The following is an 18,482-nucleotide window of genomic DNA, read 5'->3' on the forward strand; positions in this document are numbered from 1 at the left end:
CATTTCATTTGTCTAAAGTCATGGAGAGTCCTGCTGCAAAGAATGTCCCTGCACTTGCAATGGATGCTGATTGTGGAAGATGACATTATAGAGGCAATTCTGCACTTCTTCCGTCCCAGGCTTCTCTGCAATCAAAACAATCTTACACATTTTTAGGGTTAGCTCAGGAAAAAAGTATTTTTTATCAGTTGCACCAATTATTAATTTTAATCACTTTTAATCAATAATAAAACACAAAATATTTGTGAGCTGTGCACTGTACTCTATAGAGCCTATGCATTCCTCAAGAGATCAAACATTTAATCAAATGCTTCTTTGCTTTTCCTCCATTAAGCAGTGTTATGTATCTGTGCTGAGTTTGAGATTAAGCGATCATAGACAACATGAGAGAATTTGTTCTGCTTTACTCACATATTAAAAAGAAAAGCTTCCCAAGGGAAAAAAAAGAGAAAAAAAAATCCGTAGCAGGGGAATTCAAGATAGGGTGCAGAGATCTGCTAGAGATAAGATGTGCTTTTTTTACCTTACTTAAATGTTAGTCCATTCAATACATGTTATTTTCCACTAACCGAAACCATTGATTTGCACACCCTTGTTACACCATGAGTTCAGATCCTTTTTGCCTTTCTGGGGTCACTTCCATAGGTTGTTTTTCCTTAGATGTTCATTATTCTGTGTGGTGGTTGTAGGAGGCTTTTTGCCTTCTGTGACAGCATTTTTCCTTTCAAGACCTTGACTTTAACATGATGCATTAAAGCAGATGGCTGTTGAACAGAAGGCTAAGCTGCCTTGAATCCCCTTGCATTCACTGGGGGTAAGAAACTGCACTTAGGCACTTCCCATGGAGTAACTAATGTACAATGACTTGTTCCTTCACTTTCTTATTCACAAATATAAGATGACCATTAGATTTTAAAGACCTAGCAGATGGGAGAAAAAAACCCAGAGAGCTGGGTTCAGGAAAAGCTGCTGTGTCTTTCCTAGCTTGCCCTTCTTTCTAACAGAAATGCATCTATCATCTTTGATTTAAACTTAAATCAGTTGCTCCGTATTTTGGTGCTGATCTTAATGAGGAAAACATGTGATGTAAAGGGGACTGAGAGATGGGCGCTTATATATAATAAATATAATATGATATATGATATAAATAGAATATAGCTAATATATGAGCATGTGTTTCTTGACAGGGGGAGGTCTATGGGTTACTACAAATGTGGAGGCTTTTTGTGGGATGAAATAGTCACCTCTTTTAAACCTCTGAATATAACATTGAGATACCCCTTCCAATTCTGGCCCCAACTACAATCGGGAGATTGGCTGGAGGAAGAGAAGTAACCAACAGCAAAACCAGGGTGAATTTCCACCCCAGATGGGAGAAAGCCTGCGAAGTTTGGCAAACCGAGAAGCCTGGACCCAGATCTGGGTTTTCTCAGGGCTGCAGGCTGAGCCAGGCAGGGACCCTCTGTTTGGACTCATCTTCGCTTTTCCCGCGTGTCTAATTCTCTTTCATCGCGTGCCGGGGATGTAGCGAACCGATCTTAGCATTTAAATGGTCGTGCCGCCCTGCGTACCCGCTCCTGCGGGCAGACATTCCCCGTCTCGTTCGGCAGCAGCGCGGGAGATTAACTGGCAATAATGCAAAATGTTAACAGCTGTGTGCAGCTCGCGATGGGATCGCGCGGTAGTTGGCTGCTGCATTTGAAGCAGTTTGTTCCTGGTGTCAGTTTAAAGAGGTTTTCCTGCGTTGCACCTTTGGTTGTGAGCTATTTTCAGGGGTGGAGCGTGGTTTTTGTGTCAGGCTTGCTGGTTTATACAAAGGCATCGCAGGAACTGGGAAAATCTTCCCCTTTCCTTTCTGGACTGATGTGGCTTTAAAAAGTGACTGGGTAACCTCCGATTAAAGGAGGTGTTTGGAAATTGTGTGCATTTATGGGACAGCACACAGGGAAGGTACTTCTTCTGCGATGTAATGTGTCAGAACAGAGCAATGATGAGTTTCCATAGACCTGTTTAATCACATAGCCCTTCCCGTCCTCAGCAAGATACTCCTTGCTTTCTTGAGGGTGCTGTTCAAAAACATTTAGGTGGAAATGCTTTAGGTGAAAACTGTAGTTTCATGAAAGGGAAACATTCAGCAGGACTAGGTCACTTTCAAGGATATTTCCTACTGGAGAAAGTAAAAATTATTCACTTTGTCCTCTTGCTTGGAAAATATCAGATTTTTTTCCCCATTGGGAGAAAGAAAAGGTGTTTAATTCTATTATTTTGCTTTCATCTAGACTTTCATAATATTATTTTTAATCTTATATCTGTTTCATGTCAACATTTCTGCACTATTGAAATGCAGTGTTGTACAGAATAAAAATCAAAACCCCTAAATGCCCCAAAGTGACATTAGTCAAAAAAGTGTAATAGTTCCACAAGTAATTTTTTTGGTGGAATTTTTACACTGTGGAAGATATTGAAGGTTTGGCCTCATTTGAATTTGAAGTGAAATCACATCTGGCTAGTTGTAGACTTGGATTTCATCCTCCAGAACCCGTGTATAATGGGGAAGCACCACCCCTATTTTCATGAGAAGTGGAAGAAGTCAGAGAGAAACTGAAGTTGTGTCTACCTTGGATGAGTGGGCCACCAAACAGGTTAAAAGCTGATGTTAAAAAGCTGAGCCGTGACTCATTTCTGTGCATTCCCAGTGCTCGAACAGAAAATAACGGCTGGAAAATATCGCATGTCCTCACATTGCAGTGGCAGCACCCCAATCCCCTGCCTCGGTGGTACACAGCGTCGGAGCCTCTCCGCAAAGACCTCTGCCCAGGGCCAAGCACACGATAGTGCCGCAAGTGAGATGGCACGTGGTGGCTTTGTGCATAAGGACCTACGTGAGGGGATGGGGTAGGTCCAAATTTCTTGTCTCGGTCTGCCCATTGCTTGTGTAAAGCGTGTGCCTGAGGCTGGGTTTTGTCCCCCACGACGGGGACATCAGACAAGCTCCGGTTTGAGCCCATGGTCAAATCCAATCTAAAATAGCCAACGTGATCCTGAGCTCCCAGCACCGAGGCTGCTGCAGCAGTCAAAAAGCTGATAAACTCTTGGGTGTCCTAAGGGTTAATGAGCAGTTATAAATTAGAAAGGACCTCCTATTTTACTTCAGGGCATGAATAAAAAGCTTTCTGCACTGGCGGTGGCAGGAAAGCTGTCTGCATCTCCCCAGGAGCTGCCCACACACAGCAGTTTGTCCTGCAGGACTGTACGGGGGTGGAAAGACATCTCCCAGTTTCAGGCAGAGACATCCCTGTCTTTCTAAGCTGCATAGCAGGAAAAAAACCCCACCAACAATCTCCTCTCATTGCAAAACAAGCTAGAAAAGTTGCACAAATGCTTAAGGAATATACCTAGGAGTGGAATTAACAGAGAACAAAAGTAAGCTGGAAACCTTCAAGTCCAGAGGGCTGAGGGCTCACAGTTCAGGGGAATTGTTTTTAAACACATATGAAAACAGAGGGAAGCAGCTCTCATTCTTCCTTTACTGATTCCCTACACTTCATGGCCAGTGACTGGACTAGTCACTGTGAGAATTGGGGTAGCTGTGGCATTTTTCTACAAAAGTCTTCATCAAATCCAAGTTGATGAAAGAATTTTGCCAGGTCCTTAATTAAAGGTCTGGGACTTTAAGGTCCATTTGACCATAGAGATCTATAGAGGCACAGTTGTGTGCTATCCTGACTATAGAAGCTTTCTGGAAAAGATTTTCTATTCCTTTTAACTTAAGGAATTTTGTACCTTATTATTTTTATGGTTTGTTTTATTAACTGAAGCAGCAGCAGGAAAAAGTATCTGTCCTTAATCCAACAATATATTTAAAAAAAAAAAAATATTTCTGAAGCACCCATTTCCAATGGCTGTATTGCCATTTATCACTTTGACATTTGGAAATTTTAGGAACGGCCAAGCTAAGTTTGAGTAGGCAGTGCAATTTGGATAGGGAAAAGGGAATAATAAGGGACTAGACAGTGGAGAGGAGGCTGGATTCCTTAAGCAGTCTGACACCTGAAATGCTGCAGTAAATTGTGTTGTGTTGTATTACTGGTTTTTTTCTTTTTTTTTTTTTTTAAATCATAGCTATAATCCATTGAATTACATTTTTAACTCCGTCTCTTGCAAAATTATTTTCGTTTTGGGGAATGTAAACTGCTTGTTTCTTTTCACTTTGTTCATGGCAATTGAAAGATCTTATTCTCATTTACACTAAAGATTTACAATGTAGCTGCAACAGATTGACAGATTATCTGCAGTATAACTTGTATAGTCACAGTAAGTAGATTGTGTGTCTGAGCCCTGCAGTTCTTGTAAATTCCTTTTGTGGTATAAAGGGATCTCATTACCTCAACTTTAAAGCGCCAATAAACTGTCAAAAGGTGTAAAAGAGCTTTACAGTTTGTCAACACTACAAACAAACTGTGTGTTCATAACCCAAGTTAATTAATTTGTAGTAAATAGGAGCGAAGACGAGATGCAGCAGGATCCTGGCCCTGTGTAGTCAGAGGAGAAGGGTTCAAAGCCTGCTGTCCCATGCCAGAAAAGGAAAATTGTTTAGAACATTTAAACAACTTTGGGGAGAAAGACCAACAGTCCCATGGCAGGCTTAGGGCTGGAACCAGTCCTCCAAAAACCCATTTGAGGAGTCTAGTTTCTACCAACACTCCCGTGCATAAGCCAGACTCTCCAGCTCTGCCTAACTCTGGGTGTGCCGCATACTGGTTGCTGTCAGGCTTGGTTAGGAGGTTCCCTGGGTATCTGAAGTTAGGTGACAATGTATACTCCAAAAAGTCTTGTTTTCAGGTCAGGGACATCCGGTTTTCATCTAAGCAGCATGTCCTCTAGTCACGTAAATTTTTAGGCAGTGGGCAAGAGGTGATTTTTTTTCATAAATTTACAAGGAATGGGTAAAATGAACACTTCAACACTTCATAACTGTCCGGTCTGACAAACAGAGACTTTAAAGGAGTTGTTTTGTCTGAAACAAAATTTCCCACTGGGATAAGGAGTGGGATCTGGAGTGGCCTTTCTCAGCAGAGATCAATACCACTGCTTTTTTGTCTCTCCCTCGCTCCCTTTCTGCTCTGGAATGCCAACAGAAAGACTGGAAATGTGCTCAGGGGTTATAAACGAGAGGAAGGAATCAGTGATCAGGGGAGCACAGGTCTGTGCATCCATTCAGACCCGGGGAAACTTGTAGCTTTGTAGGGGCAGCCACTAGTCAGGGCAGCTGGAATTTCCAAGGCTCCTTGGCCACTGAAGTGCTTCTGAGTCACTTCAGGGCAATCCCCTTCCCTGAATTAGGAGACAACTCTCCTGAGCCTGTAGTGGGACAGAGAAACTCCTCCAGAAGGTGATTCAGAGTCTATAGGCTCCCCAGGAGCCTATTTTTCCCATTGACTATAGGATACGTCTCCTAATTAATTAGCTTAAAACTGCCTCTCCCTAGCCTGTAGTTTTTTTCAGAACCCTCTATTTCAGAGTTTCCAATTGCAGCAGCTTCTGCTTTCAAAGCTGAATGACCAGAGATAGCTCTCCAACACCCAGTTTAAATTGAGGCACCCAGTGTACACCTGGAAGAGGAAATGATATTCATGTCTTCTGTGATCAGAGGATCATAAATAATGACCTAATTTATGTAAACCTGCAACACTCAGTACAATCCACACTTTGCCTAGTGTAGACAGACTTTCTTGTAACCCTGGAGATTCTAAGACATTTGTGTAAAGGTCAAATTCTCATCTCCAGTTGAACTACTTAGGACTAGGTGAAATCGGTTAGTGAGGTCATACAGCATCCTACATAGACTTATAAATTGTTTTGTGGTAGGGGGTGTAAGAAATTAAATTTGTACTTTTTTTCTTCTTGTCTACTTAACTTAGAAAAGAGAGTGGCATTGTACCCATCAGAATTGCCTTGTTCATAATAATTTTGCCAGGTCTATACAAGACTACATCTTCACATCATGCTTCCAATAGGAAGCATAAACCAGTGTCCTGGTGCCAAGATGTTCCTTATGCTACAATTTGTGATTAATTCGCTTTGGAATTTGCTTTCAAGTCCCTTGCAGTTTTAGGTTGCCATTTGATAACACAGTTCTGCTCTGCTCAGCATTTAAGGGTGTTCCTGTTAAGTAATTTAGTAAAATGTTCAATTCTTTCTTTGCCTGCGATAGCATTTCAAGTCTAAAGGCTCTGTCCTGTCCCTTTAACATGAAGGCACTTCTGCTTTAGATCTCAAGATATGTTTTTTTTCCAATCTAGGCATAGTTAATTATTAAATATGAGTTCAATAATTAAGGAGTTATACAGATTCATCTATTTTTCAGCACTTTTGAGTGTTTCTGCTTGCAGTACTTTTTGGGGGAAGAAATAATTTAAATATACCACAGCTGTTGGTCTTTTAAACCTTCTAGTCTCAAACAAGTCATTTATTTACCTGTTGCACAGCCCAGTCCCAATCACCGAAGGTTATTTTATGAACCTTGCATGTTTTATCTGAAATACAGTTTGTTTTCAAGGGGAAACAAGAAAGAGGGCTCTGGGCCTCCAAAGGGTGGTCCTGCAGATTGCAGAGACAGGGATCTTTGTTCCAGGGAATGCCCTCGAGCTATTCATGATCTTTGTAGAGAGTCCATGGGTTCTTTGAAGCAGAGAAGCTGCAGAAGACCTCTGGGAAGTGCAGGTTGTCTCCCAGCTGAAGATCATTCCCTCCTGACATGTTCGTCAGCACATTTCACCTCCCCATTTAAAAGCTGGGTGTAGAAGTGCCTCTGGAAAGTGGTGTACCCTACCCAGCCAGCCCACCCCTGGTAGGTGAGCAGAGGCCTGGAAAGTTCTTCAAGAAGGAACAATTTGATTTGGCTGTCTGCTAGCTGTTCAGTTACCTGAGTGTTAATACAAAGGACCATTTCAGGCACGCTGAATGGTATCCAAGGTATCTATGTGGGTCTGGCAGATAGGACAAGGGACTTGCGTCAGACCAATGTCTTTCTGGAACAGCAGATAGAGGCCAATCGTACATCCAAAATGACATGTTTAGGCACTTAAAATCAACCCACAGTGTATGATGGGCTCTCACCAAAACCATAGCACTAGGAATATGTTATAGTTAAGGCAAAGAAGCCTCAGTTATGGTCCCTACTTGGTGAATTGAGCAGAAAAGCATCACGGACCAAATTCTGTGTGTCACTCATGCTGCTTAGAGTAGAGGAGAGTTTATCTGCAGGTGGTGTCGTATGTGGGAATATAAATGCAAAGCAAGGAAAGAGGAATCTGCTACTTTTTTTCCCCCTATATATACTAAAAGTATTGGAAATTGGAAGTAGATCTTACACATACAAAGAAATACTCCACTCCACCTAAATTATCAGGAGGAAGGTAAAACAGAGCATGGAATGCGAGACAGAGAGGGAGGCTGTGAGAGCACAGTAAGAAGTCAAAAAAGAAAAAGGAAAAAAAAGGGGGGATATTTGGATACCTTGAACAGTCTTCTTTTAGAAGAAAAAAAATCTTGAGAGGTTTTTCCTTAAAAAAATTTTTTCAGAGCTTGGAAGAGGAAAAAAGCTTGAAATAAGCCTTTTCCATTAGAGTATGTTTTGAATGCAGAATGATGGTTTGCACTTCTTAATGATGAGAGTTGTTGCCCAGCAGTGCTGCTGTAGTATGTGTGTGACAGATGTACACAATGGGACTCAGTTGTGTGTCTGGCCACAGATGCACGCAAGCACACATTAACACATGCACACAAATCAGAACTATAAACAAAATGTCCAGGGCTGGAGAAAAATTGTCTGCTGCTCAACATGCAGATGGCTGCTGTCAGTTGTTCGCTTTTATGTGAGTCCTAAAAATTCACGAGGATCTCTCAATGAAAGAAGGTAAATGAATAAAGATGATGAGACTGCTGCTAGTAAAAGAATGCACATAGGCTGATATCAAGACTTTTTTTTTTGAGCTGGCTAAAGCTGTGTTGAGGATGAGGTCTCACAGGGAAAATCTTTGATGTCTGTGCTTGTGAATGGTGCAAGGTGTGCTTTGGCTATGTCTACATCAGAAAACAGTGTGGCCTGATAGAAGCAGGTCTATAGAGTAAATGATGTAGGTGCTGAGGGTGCAGACACCACACTGTATATGTGTTTTGGGGGTTACTGTAGGGTCATTCTAGCCTGGTTCCATTAGCGTCCAAAGTGTATTATATGTCCTACTGCATTGCAGCTTATCATAGAATCATAGAATGGGTTGGGTTGGGAGACACCTTAAAGGTCATCTAGTTCCAAGCCCCCTGCCATGGGCAGGGACACCTTCCACTAGACCAGGTTGCTCAAAGCCCCATCCAACCTGGCCTTGAACACTGCCAGGGATGGGGCAGCCACAAGCTCTCTGGGCAACCTGTTCCAGTGCCTCACCACCCTCACAGGGAAGAACTTCTTCCTTACATCTCATCTAAATCTACCCTCTTTCTGTTTAAAGCCATTACCCCTTGTCCTATCACTACAGGCCCTTGTAAAATTCTCTCTCTGGCTTTCTTGTCGGCCCCCTTTAAGTACTGGCAGGCTGCTGTAAGGTCTGCCCAGAGCCTTCTCTTCTCCAGGCTGAACAACCCCAACTCTCTCAGCCTGTCCTCATAGCAGAGGTGCTCCAGCCCTTTGACCATCTTTGTGTCCCTCCTCTAGACTCGCTCCAGCAGGTCCATGTCCTTCTCATGTTGGGGGCCCCAGAGCTGAACACAGAACTCCAGGTGGGGTCTCACGAGAGTGGAGTAGAGGGGGAGAATCCCCTCCCTCGACCTGCTGGTCACGCTGCTTTTGATGCAACCCAGGATACGGTTGGCTTTCTGAGCTGCAAAGTTTCTGCAACCAGAGTTTCTGCATTAGTTTCACCTGAAGGAAATCCATTTGATGCATTCCAAAACAGTTCCATGACATGAACTGAAGCACATTAAGTGAAGGATGTCTGGGAGATCTGCTTAGCTGTAAGTTGAGAAATTTCAAGTCTGATTTCAGAAAAAAAAAAAAAGATAATAAGCCAGAAGTATCTCAGCTACGTTTAGATGACCATCACTGGCACACAGAGCAGGTGCTCAAATATACTTCAAGATGACAGAGTATAAAGACTTGATTCTTCCTTTTTCTCATTCTGCGGTGAATTTATTGACTTGGAGGTGCTGCTCCTTATTTCCGTCTTCATTAAGGTAAGAATTGGGACACTAGATTATAAACAACGAGAAACTGAAACAGGATATGGAGAGAGAGAAGCTTGCTTACAATAATTTCACAATGATTTATTGGATGCAACTTCTACCTTCAGTGATTTCTGGTGTTACTACTTTTCTATAGTCCAACCAGTAACTTGTTGTGGGCTTGTTTTGGGTTTGTGTGGTGGGGTTTTGGTAGTGGCAGAGGGGCTGCAGGGCCTGCTCCTGTGAGAAGCTGCTAGAAACTTCTCACAGGCTCCAAGTCGGACCCGCCGCTGGCCCAGGCCGAGCCCCTCAGCGACGGCGGTAGCACTGCTGGGAGAACGGATTTAAGAAGGGGAACATGCAGTGGGTGAGGGGATCGGAATGTGAGAGAAACCCCTGTGCAGATCCTGAGGTGAGGGAGGAAGGAGGGGAGGAGGTTGATGCCCTGCTGTGAGGCGGCAGGCTGTCCGCCCCAGCCCATGGAGGGGAGCGGGGGAGCAGAGGCCCACCTGCAGCCCGGGGAGAGAGGAGCCCACGGCGGAGCAGGGGCCGAATGCGGAGTCCTCCTCCCCCTGAGGAGGACAGAGCGGCGGAGACAAGGGGTGAGGAACCGACCCCATCCCCCATCCCCTGTTCCCTGGGGAGAGAGAACCAGGAGTGGGCCTGAGGCGGGAAGGCCGGAGGGCTGGGGGGAAGGTGTTCTCAGGTTGGGTTTTACTCCCTAATATCCTTGTTCTGATTTGATTGTTAGTAAATTAAGTTGATTTTGTTCCTTCCCCAAGCTGAGCCTGTCTTTCACTCGTGATCATAAGTGGTGAGTGATCCCTCCCCGTCCTTATCTCAACCCACGAGCCTGCCTTTATATTTTCTCCTCATCCCACCATGGCCAGGGGGAGGTGAGCGAGCAGCTGCGTGGTGCTTTGTTACCAGCAGGGCTAAAGGTAAATTACAATCTATTGCAAAGGAGGGAAGGAAAAATGTACTAAAGGTGGCTGTGTGAGGCACGTGCTGTCCCTGGATGCCGTTCAGTGTGTTGGATCTCACAGGACCTAGGCAAAAAGACACGTCAAGACTTAAAGCAAACTTCATGAAGTGAAGATGGGAGGGTGAGATGGCAAGCTGTTTCACTGCTGGGGCTTGTCGTACACAGACTTGGTAGTATTGCTACCTGATCAGAAAGTAACTCCCAAAACACACAAAGTATGTTTAGAGAGGAGACATTGCTTTATTCTGCACAAGGTGCAAGGTAGATTTCCACAAATTGAGCACCCATACTGAGGTTTTCAGTCCATACTTACACACTCCAGTTAAAACACCACACTTATCTAATACGTATGTTCCACCTAACTATGGCGTATTCATTATGTTGAGCAAGCGTGATGTGGTGTTCTCTTGAGCAATCATCCCAGAGTCTTCTAAGCCTGCGCGGGGGTCTCTGGTGATCTTCAGGGGTCATTTGGGGAAGAATCCCCCTCCTCATTTTGTCCTCCTATGGGCATGCCTCATCTGAGGACACCAGGGTCTTTGTTTCTCTTGGCAACCCCTTGTTTCTCAATGCAGAAGGAGGGTGTATGTCCTTCATTAACAAATCTGTTTCTCTGAAATGTCCATTATCTGATGCCTTGACTATTATCCAAATACTCCTTAAGCATCCTCTATTGTAATCAGAATCTTAAACTAGATAAGCTTTACCTTGAATACACATAATCTAAACAGTCCTTGAATAGCAAGCATATCACACTTCTCATATTTTAGGTTTTTTTCCTTTAAGCTGTCACTGCCTTCTTATTTGTTAATCAGTCTTTTGAAGGCTTGAGACATGAAGAGGAGGGAATTTGGGAAACTGCGGTTGCAACCTTGCTATTGCCTTCCAGTGGTGGCCTAAGGCTGCTAATGCAAGGGGTTCTTCTTCATCTTGCAGTCGTGCTGACCTGTGTATTCATGCTACTTGCCAAACCTGTGTCCCATCACCATCCCAAGGGATGTTACGTGACCTTCACCTCACCTTCACCTTAAAGTTGAAAATATGTTCTCATGTCTAGCCAGACTAAGGCCTCACCAAGAATATGTTTCAGCAGTATTTTCTGAGATTTGAGTTTTCTGGAAAAAAATCAAAGTTACAAGATTTAAAATAGCATGTGATGTTATTTCTGCTTTTGGATGAAAAAGGCTGAAGCAAATTCTTCTCGTAAGAAATGTTTAAGCCACTTAACCCAAGATTTCAAAAAATGACCCCTCATTTTGGATCCTCCATTTGAGACAATTTCAAGATGACCTTGTGCTGCTACCTGAGCAATCTGTAATCACTCTGAAAAGTTTTTGAAACTGGTGATATTTGTATTTCCGTATGTCACTGAAATGTTACTGATAGAAGCATGTGTTTTTGTGAACACAAGTTGCTTGTGAGACTAGATTCACTGCATGTTGTTGTGCTCGCTTGGCTGGTGTATCTGATAATTCAAAGTGCTCTTCGCATTCAGAGAAGGAGAATGGTCCCTGCAGAGACTGGTTGTCTCCCTTGGTTATAAAGGGTGCTTAAAAGAGAGTTTCTCATATAGAGAAGCCACTTTGGAGGAAGGAAACTGAACCTCAGCTCCCACTGCCTGTTGAGTAAACTTCTTTCCAGCATGTTTTTTCAGCTTTTTGGGACCAATAAAGACAAAAGATATGAAATGAAGATGTTGTTTGGAAAGCGCTACATTTCTGATCCAAGCAGATGTGCACAAATCCTATTTTGTAGCGTTAATCCTGTCTCTCCTACACAGCATCAAAAAGAAATGAATGACTGTGGGATCATCCCAGTGAGGCAGTGTTTTCTAAGCATGCAGCTCCTGGTTTTTTTATGTTTATTGACTTGCCTTTTTTTTTTTTTTTTTTTTTTTCCCCCAGGCTGGATGCCCAAAGTAGCTTTCACACACTTGAAATCATCAGCTCATGCTAATGATAGACTACTAGTGCTTCAGGAACCTGTTGACTGGCAACCCGGTGATGAAATCATGGTGGGAAGGACAGGCCTTGGAGATGCACAGCAGCAAGAAGAAGTGGCTGTTATCGAGTCTGTGAACAACACAGAGCTGTACCTTAGATCACCGCTCAGGTACACTTTCAAGGGCCAAGGGGATTTCTATAGCAGAGAGCTAAACCAGGGAAAAATTTCATCAAGGTGAGGATTTGCAGTTTCCTGTGGGACATAATAACTATATAAATCCCTTTAACAAAAGTGGTCAGAGATATTTCGGTTCCTCACTCTCCCTAAAGCTAGTGGACTTTCAGTCCTGAATGTTTCTGGCTATGTTTAAATTTTGTATCATAACCATGAACTCAGAAAACCTTTGAAGCAGAAAACACCGATGGCCAGTACAGTCCAGCGGCATAGGGTTGACAAAGATTTTCTGGCATAGTTAATTCTTCAGAAGCTGCAGTTGTTTCACAAAAAGTGTCTGACTTCTGTTAAAAAAAAATAATCCTCCCTTCTTGACTGATTTACTTAAGATGATTAACAACACACTCAAAGTGAATTACTTCAGTTTGGAAATACTGCTTTTGTGTTTTCAGTGAGCCTTATGCTCTCTTTGTCTTCTGTACATGTAGATCTTGGACAAACTGTGCTCCTTATCATCATCACCTGGAGCCCCAGTGCTGAAACATGTTAGCTATTTGGGAGGCAACCCAACTCCAGTGCCCAGGAAGATTAATGGTATCATTTTCAGAAATATCTGGGGCTTGAGGAAGAAAGTACTAATGTTTTTCACCAAAATATGTTTTGGTAAGATGAAGGAAATTCAGACTGAAATATTTTGGTGTAAACATACATAATCTAAGGAAAATTTTTGAGCTTGAGAGACAGAAGGATGAAAATAAGCATCAGCCAAGGAACAATATATCTAGCCAATATACATAGGTACACTGGATATGCCACTGTCTGTGGTGAGGAGTGAACCCAGCTCTGGATTTGGGCAGTTGGAGTCATAAGCTGAGGGTAAATATCATTCTTGCCATCTGGCAGGTGCAGATGCTTTTGTGCCTTTTTTGTCTTCCCCTAGGTACTCCCACAGCGTTGGAGAGGGATGGGTGAATGGCCAAAGTCTGCCTCTGAGTGCTGTGGTGGCCCTGATTAGCAGAAGGGTTGTTGTTCAAGGAAATATCACAGTGGAGAGGATGTCACACCTCAGACAGTGTGCCAAAGCAGGTGTTATACGAGGTGAGGAGGTCTTTTTTTCACAGAAATGTGCTGAGGAGGAAAATTACTCCATTAAAATCACATTGTGGTATCACTGTGTATTAGAAATCTTTCTTAATAGGGTAACTTTGAGACATACCAGCACCAGGAAAGTGAGTTTATCTTTCCAAACATTGTTTGACATTGAAGTGTGAAGTCTTGGGAGCTGAACTGCATTTCATTGTAATATCTCCGATGTATTATTTTCACATTGTTGTTTCAAGTCATCTTGGGAAAGACCCTTTAGTTTTGCCTGAGCCTAAGGGTGTAGAAAAGAAAGTATCTTCTGAAAACATGTTTCAGTGTACATAATATATTAAATTTTTAATTGTGTTTACTATTTAGTCACTTTAAGAAGAAGTGAAAACAAAACAGCCCAATGCTGTTTGTACTCTTTAGTGTAAAATATTGAGATGTTGTTCGGTGTTTAGGGATATCAAGGGAAAAAAACAGGTGATGGTTTCTTGTAGCATATAGTAACACTGGTGAAACAATACTGTGTATCCTGGTTCTCCTTTAGTTTTATCTGTATGAAACACCATGAAGTTTTACAGGTGGCTTCCTGATTTACACCAGCTGATGAGGAAGCAGAATCAGACACAGTTATTATAATTTGAGGAGAGTTAGGTTATCTGGCAACCCAGTTGTAAGGTTTCCTTTAAAAATAAAATGCCTTGGGCTTTCAGACTGTGACACAAGACTTCATTTGAAATCCAGCAGGCAACTGCTTATATTACTCATAGATTTATGGTCCATTTTCTGTGGAACTCATAAATATAGTCTCTGAAATGTGCTAACCGTTTGAGGTTTTTATTTGAGTTAAAGGATAGGAGGATTTCTCAGAGGAGTCACCAGAAGATGAGTGGGCAGTGTTTTCTGTGGTTAATTTACCTTCTTTAAAAGAAAAATGAGCATTACTGAGCACAAGCAGGCAGTGCCAGAATTTGAAATCCCCTCTGCACCTCCACTGAACAAGCCCAAGTTGCACATCCATAGCCTGAATCCCCTTGCACCAAAATAACCTAAGCAGAGACCCATGGAAGGATGCCTTTCAGGAATCTCAATTCCTTCTCCAGCCCTACGATTTACTTCCCTTGTCTTCAGACTGTGGGTAGTAAGAGTTCCTCACCCATCTGCAGGGACAGTGGGGAGAGCAAGAGTTTTAAAGAAATTTCAAAATGTTCTCACTTCAGTTTAGTTCAGTACATCCGTGCCCAATCTCCTTTTCAAGAACCTCACCCAAGGTAAATCAATGTCAAATCCATCTTCCCCATGCATAAGGACTATTTAAAATTGAATACAAGAAACTTTCCAAGGCATAAAACTACCAGAGCTTCCTGCTGGTTTTAATATATGTTCCTCGAAAAATGTCCAGACTCTTAGGGAAGGAAACATGAGAGTATTTAGAGGGAGTATGAAATATGCTGTGGCTATTTGTCTTTGGGCCCATGTTTAAGATCACTGCTGGAGATGGAGTCTCACTGAGTCGATGTGGTGGGTCTCACGATGTTGCTTGGGGCACTCAGCACATCCCATGGCCACCATGGAGAATTAACGCTGACAGCTTTCCTCGGGTTGTATTCTAGGTAGCTCCAGGTGTCTGTACAAGCAAAGTGAGAGGCAGCTGGGGACTCGGGACCTAGGGGCTGTCGTGATTGTGGAGGCCTTCCAGGGAGAAGCGAGTCAGCTCTGGATGGAGGGGGTCCAGTTCCGCCACATGGGCCAAGCATTTCGGCAGCGCTGCAGTGCCCTGACTGTTGCTGGCAACGCACAGATGGCAGGTGAGATGGCTGCACTGGAGGTGGGATGGAATGATCTCAAATGTCCACTTTTTTCTACCCAAAGCTGGGGCAGATATCCTCAAAAGCCTTCTAAGCCCTCGAGTCAGTTGACAAATTGGATTCGTAAATGTCAGAAAACCTCACCTGTAGTCTAATCCCAAGTGAAATGTGATGGAGTGCTTTAAGCTGCTTTAGTTCCTTTGCATCTCTGGGCAGCTTCTTCCTAAAATAGTATTTCATTTTTATGCCACACCTCTGAGTTGGCATGCTACTTCTCGCTCTGGAAATGAAAGCGCTAATATACTGTGAGGGAGCCCAGAGGTGGCTCAAGGCTGTTCGGTAGCATAGGTCAAAATTTAATTCTATCACCTGAAAATTAAAGAAAATAGTAAGTTCTTTTGGCTTTGTCACTGGTAAGTGCAAAATTCGTCTCTGTGGAAGTGGCAATGAGAGCTCTGAAGGCTGGTGGTGATGGGAGCAAGTTAGGTGGGCTCAAATAATATTTTAAGGGTACTGGATGGGACTTTCCCCTCCAGCTAACTCACACTTCTGCCTTCCCAATGCCATCTTCATCACCGAGTGACGATCTGGTGAGAGAAGGCAGCACTAGCCATGATGCTGGAGTACAGTGGGCAGGTCACCATGCCTGGCTAGACAAGGTGTACAAGATACCTACCCTGTCCTCGCTGCCCTTCTGAAATGTTCCTGTTGGCAAAGACCTGCCAGGTGAGCAAGGGTGGGCAGCTGCAACTGAGCAGTCTCACGAGAGCCAAAAGGATTAATTGCACAACATCAAATGATGAGGAGCTAATATAAAACTCTCCCAACCTTCAGGCTGCAGTGTGCTTTTTGCTGACAGCACTCATTTCTTTCCAGACTCTTACATACATGGCTGTTGTGTTTTGGACTCCTTTGGCCAAGGACTCCATCTGACCGGGATCTCAAACCTTAGTGTGGACAGTAATATTTTCTACAGCATTTCAGGCCATGGACTTCTACTGGGTAAGTGAAGTAGGAAAATACTTATCCTACATGTAACAGCAACATGTGCTGATTATCATCTGCATGAAAATGTCTTTGGAGGAAAGAATGGCAGATCCTTAACTGTACCCCCAGAACATTAATCACATCTTCTGCGTTTTCTGGTATTGGTGAATCTGGAATAAAGCTCCCACAATTCCACATGCAACTCCTAGTAGTTATTTCCATTTGACCATACACTCTCTGTTTGTTCAGGTCAGTCTTCACTTGATCTAGATCCTTTTTTTTTGCAGTGTACAAGTGGAAGGAGATTTTTTTTTTTAGGGCATTGATTTATCTGTCTTTGGAAGAGGACCATTATGCAATATTTAAGACCCCAGTTCAGCGAGGCATTTAGGAGCATACTTACCTTTAACTTCAGTCATTTGACATCGAAGATAATGGAGTGAAAACATATGTTAAAAGTTAAGCAGAGGATTTAGCACTTAAATAAATTGGAGCTTGGAGCAACAAAAATGTTAAACAACAAAATATTTCTCCTAACTAACCATCAGGAGACTGACTTGCAGCATCTTCTGCTGGGATCTCATGTTGCCTGAATACCTAAAGATAGAGCTTGATTTTTGTTTTCCATCAGAGATGAGATAAAAATGACCAATTTTAAGATAAACAGAGGGGGAAAAAAAAAGCCATCAGTCCTGATCCTGCAGTTCCACACACACAGCGAGTCCCTATGCTAGGTCCTGTATATAAACATAATGAGAAGTGATAGATTACCCTTTAAACAGAGGAGACTATAAAATGAGAATGATTGTACACATCTTGCAGAGGAAGAGAGGTGGCTCAGAGGGATGCAATGGCTTGCCCAAGGTGATGCACAGAGGCCTTGAGGCTGTGGGAAGCAGAACAAGATCTCCAACCTGCCGGCATGCCTTGGCTCACTCGTGCTAGGACATGTGTCTGAGTTAAAGGACTCTGTGCTGAGGCTGAATGTTTCCACTGAAGTTTCAGCCTGAATACACCTTATCCCCAAGATGTCTTTAATGACTTCACTGTCAGCAGCTCCAGAGGGTCTGATGGATGAATTTATATATCATTTTGTTGCCTGTGAAGGAATATTTATTATAGCTGGCTATTTGCAGCTCTAGAATTGGACTCCCTCAGTGATTTCATCTAAACCCCTTATTTTCAGGGGGTTTGCAAGACAGTCATAAAAAGTCGCTCTGGGCTTAAAATTAATTGACACACCAGGTCTCAGCTTGGAAGCCAAGACCTCTTATGCTACCTCAAAAACCTAAATGGCTGTCAAAAGGACTGCTTTAGGATCCTGTTCATGCTCTGGTAGTGGCATTGTTTTTAGTAAATACAGCTTGGAAAGGAAATATTTCCTAAATGAATCTTGTTCCAAAAATGGAGAAAAGTTCAAAAGACTGAGAGGAAGGCTAGAAATAATTGCTGCCATCCCCCGAACAAAAATACATAGGTTTTCCTGGCAAGTGGCTTATATTTGGGGTAATGATGATTGTGGAAAGGATCTGTATTTGGAATAGAACTTGAGCAGGTATAGTTGAAGATAATCGTTTATGTTTGATAAACAAAACTAAATAGATTTAATTTGCTCCTGATGTGGGCCAAACAGAGATGGTCCGCTTTGTATTCTGCTTGCAAAACACCAGAGCGGGAGGACATATGATGTGTCCTTATTCGGGCTTGACCTGTATGCAGCTGTCCACTTTTTGCTGTTGGGTGGCACATTTCTTCATGGTGTAGTTCAAAAGGATATTTCTTTTTTTTTAATTCCTATTTCAATACTGTTCCTAGATACGGGGCACCCCATGACTCTGAGTTGTGTGATCAATTTTTTGATTGATTTTTCCTTTTTCTTCTCATATTTCATTGCTTATGGATGCAAACACCCCACTTTTGTGCAGAGCTGCACCAGGTGTTTTTAAGTCTATTTAGAAATTTTCTTAGATGTAAGTAGGGCAGTGGATGGAGACAGAGGAGATAGATACAACTTTGAATTCTAGTACTGCCAGAAGCATGGCTATGTGTGTATGGGGGAGCCACTTCCCCACTCTGAGTCTCTCTTTTTCCAACTGTGTATGTTCTTTATAATATTTCCTTTATTCATTTGCTCCTTAAACCTGCAGTACAGTATGGCTGGTGTTATATTAATATATAACACCTGATACAGGGCCTTGTTCATATTGAATTGCAAAATCATGGTCTCTATTGCCTCTTTGTAGAGTATGTATTGTAGTATTCCTTTCCCTGATTGT

General features: G+C 42.8%; 1 protein-coding gene across 1 annotated transcript in view; it reads left to right on the forward strand.

Annotated features, from left to right (window-relative positions):
- PKHD1 (PKHD1 ciliary IPT domain containing fibrocystin/polyductin) overlaps positions 1-18,482 on the forward strand; it is a 255,192-nt gene that overhangs the window by 101,219 nt on the left and 135,491 nt on the right. The window contains exons 37-40 of the mRNA XM_075049823.1: positions 12,109-12,316; positions 13,263-13,420; positions 15,025-15,219; positions 16,096-16,221. Coding sequence (XP_074905924.1) covers positions 12,109-12,316; positions 13,263-13,420; positions 15,025-15,219; positions 16,096-16,221 — 687 coding nt within the window. The remainder of the gene's footprint in view (positions 1-12,108; positions 12,317-13,262; positions 13,421-15,024; positions 15,220-16,095; positions 16,222-18,482) is intronic.

Source organism: Buteo buteo, chromosome 17 (genome assembly GCF_964188355.1).
Source record: "Buteo buteo chromosome 17, bButBut1.hap1.1, whole genome shotgun sequence".
In the NCBI taxonomy this organism is placed as follows: Eukaryota; Metazoa; Chordata; class Aves; order Accipitriformes; family Accipitridae; genus Buteo; species Buteo buteo.